Source organism: Electrophorus electricus, chromosome 3 (assembly GCF_041902795.1).
Source record: "Electrophorus electricus isolate QZ-2024a chromosome 3, ASM4190279v1, whole genome shotgun sequence".
Taxonomy (NCBI): domain Eukaryota; kingdom Metazoa; phylum Chordata; class Actinopteri; order Gymnotiformes; family Gymnotidae; genus Electrophorus; species Electrophorus electricus.
In genome coordinates, this window is record NC_137499.1 from 1,192,501 (window position 1) to 1,195,000 (window position 2,500).

At 50.5% G+C, this 2,500-nt stretch overlaps 1 protein-coding gene across 12 annotated transcripts in view; it reads right to left on the bottom strand.

The window, feature by feature from the left end:
* The window catches only part of sox6 (SRY-box transcription factor 6), a 163,297-nt gene that overhangs the window by 29,330 nt on the left and 131,467 nt on the right, over positions 1-2,500 (bottom strand). For all 12 annotated transcript variants that reach the window (XM_081708898.1, XM_035531260.2, XM_035531266.2 and 9 more), the window contains 2 exons: positions 880-1,057; positions 1-116 (listed from right to left, as the gene is read on the bottom strand). The exon at positions 1-116 is cut by the window's left edge and continues 72 nt beyond it. In XM_081708898.1, coding sequence (XP_081565024.1) covers positions 1-116; positions 880-1,057 — 294 coding nt within the window. The remainder of the gene's footprint in view (positions 117-879; positions 1,058-2,500) is intronic.

Genomic DNA, 2,500 nt, shown 5'->3' on the forward strand with positions numbered 1-2,500 from the left:
TTGCTGGAGCTGCTCTCTCTGGATCTGCTCCCTCATCTTCCTGGCCTCCTGGATGGCCTTCATCACTGCGTCCTGGTCTCCGAACAGCGCCGTGGAGTTCAGGTTGGACAGGATGTCTGCACGTGCACGCGCACACACACACACACACACACACACACACACACACACACACACACACACACACACACACACACACGCACGCACGCACACACACGCACACACGCGCACACAGAGTTGGGAGATGCACTATCATGGTGGCAGCCAGCGTTTATAGGCACATTTGGTGAAAGATGCTCCACAGGGGGTCTGGCTATTGGCTCAACGCAGCCGCACACACCATGTGTTTAGTGTATGTGTGGCATGCGTCGTGTGTGGGGATGTGGGGGGTAGCAATCTTGGCGTGCGACGCCTTTCTGTAATTAACAGATCAAAGCGAGGTGAGGCCGGGTGGCAGTTAAAACTCGGAAATAGAACGAAAACAAACACCAAGTCTGTGTTCAAAGGACGAGGCCAAGAGGAGAAGGGAAATGAACCCAGTTCAACTAAACGGTTTCGGTTTAATGAAAGACTGTTTTTAGCAACAGTTAACTGTAACTTCCGAAAAAAAGGGTTCAATATGAAAGAAGAAATTGCGAGCTTTGAAATCAAATCGGCCGTGGCAGTATTTATCAGGCTTTACAAGGCTGTCTCTAATGGCAAGGCCCGACGGAGACGTGGTTGTAGCTCCGTGCACAACGGGGCAGATGGGACAAAGGATGAAGCTCACAAAGCACATGTGCGTGATTAACAAGACGACGGGATCTGTCAAATAGCAAATGTCAACATGTTAACTAATTCCCAGTGGTTTGTATTTGAGGAGAAGCCCTGGGGGGGTCTTACCCAGGGAGGAGGCCCGGCCGAGGCCTGCCAGTGGGCTGGAGAGGCTGCCACTCTTGGACAGGCTGCTGGGGCTGTTCTTGCTGCCGTGGAACAGGCTGTGTGTGGGGGACGTGGGCGACTTGACAGGTTCTGCCGTCTTGGGCCGGGCGGAGAGGTTGAGGGGCTGTGTGCCCTCCTCCTGTGGATGTGAGAGACACGGTTTTTAAGAGGGAAAGGCCAGCCACACTCCCTAGCTGACAGGCCATGTTAAAGAGCAGGTCTCTCTGTACTCTGTCCCCTTACTGCTCTCAGCCGCAGAGCAGTGTAGGACATGTCTGCTGTCCTACACAAGGCCATTGCTACTGAACAGCAGTAGCTTCACATACTGGAGCTGTCTACCTCACACAAGGAACACAAGCGGAACACTGTTTACATATACATTATCCAAAGTGACTTACAATTATGACTGAGTACAACTAGAGTAATTGAGGGTTAAGGGTCTTGCTCAGGGGCCCAAAAGTAGCAACCTGGCAGTGGTGGGACTAGAACTGGCAACCTTCCGACTACTAGTCCAGCACCTTAGCCACTGAGCTACCACTGCCTTCAATGGGGTTTGCGTCACATACTGAACACTGTCCGCCTCATATACTGAACACAGCCTTGTGAGCTTCACGTACTGAACACTGCCTGAATGCTGTCTGAGCACTGTATGAACATGGTCTGTCTCACATACTGAACACTGCTTGTAGCTACTTGAAAATCCAAATGCCAGTGCCAGTTTGTCATTTAATTACCCTTTAAGTAGACAAACAAAACAGACTGCCAGATAATTATGCATAATAGATCTGCATATGGTGTTAACAGGGCAAATCGACACTGCTCTGCATGCTGTTCAACACCATGATCAGAAGTGTTACTGGCTCATCTGAACAAAAGGAACCAAGACCAAACGCTGAGTCTTAAAGGGGGCGTGTCCTGTCTAAGAGTGTGAACCTAGGCGTATAAATGCAAATGTTGTTGTTTTCTGCTGGTGCAAGACAGGTGGCGTTATGTGGCTGTCAGTGGGCAGGGCCAAGTTCCACATCTTTACTCAGCTTGCACTGACGTTCATGTCTCTCAGCTCACTATGGACTTATCCTCCTTTCTGCTGTGATATTAAGTTAAACTTTTCCAAATGTGCATGTGTTTTAAGTTATAGACAGAGAGAGAGAGAGGGGGGTGAGAGGGAGATGTTGTATATGGCTTCTGTTCAAAGCCTAAGGCTTGTGGCCTCTTGCAATGTAGCAGCACTGAAGTGGATCATATAAAAAATAAACACACAGAAGAAAAGAGTCATCACTGAATTTCTGCCTCATCGATATTTGTCCATGTTACGCCTCTGATGTGATGTAATCTGGTTTGGCCCTGTCCGTGTTTGGCAAGCGAGGGTAGGATGAATAAAGGTACTCAGCCATTGTGAGCCGAGCCCACGTGAGTCTCTCTGGGTGCCCACGGAGTCATGGCAACCCTGTCCACAGACTGGGGCGCTTGGAAACAGCAGTGCGGAGAGGAGGCACAGCGCAGGGCAGTGACGTTGGCACGCTACCATGGCTGCGCTGACGGACAGTGCGTGCGTGCGTGTGTGTGTAGGTGTTGGGGGGGG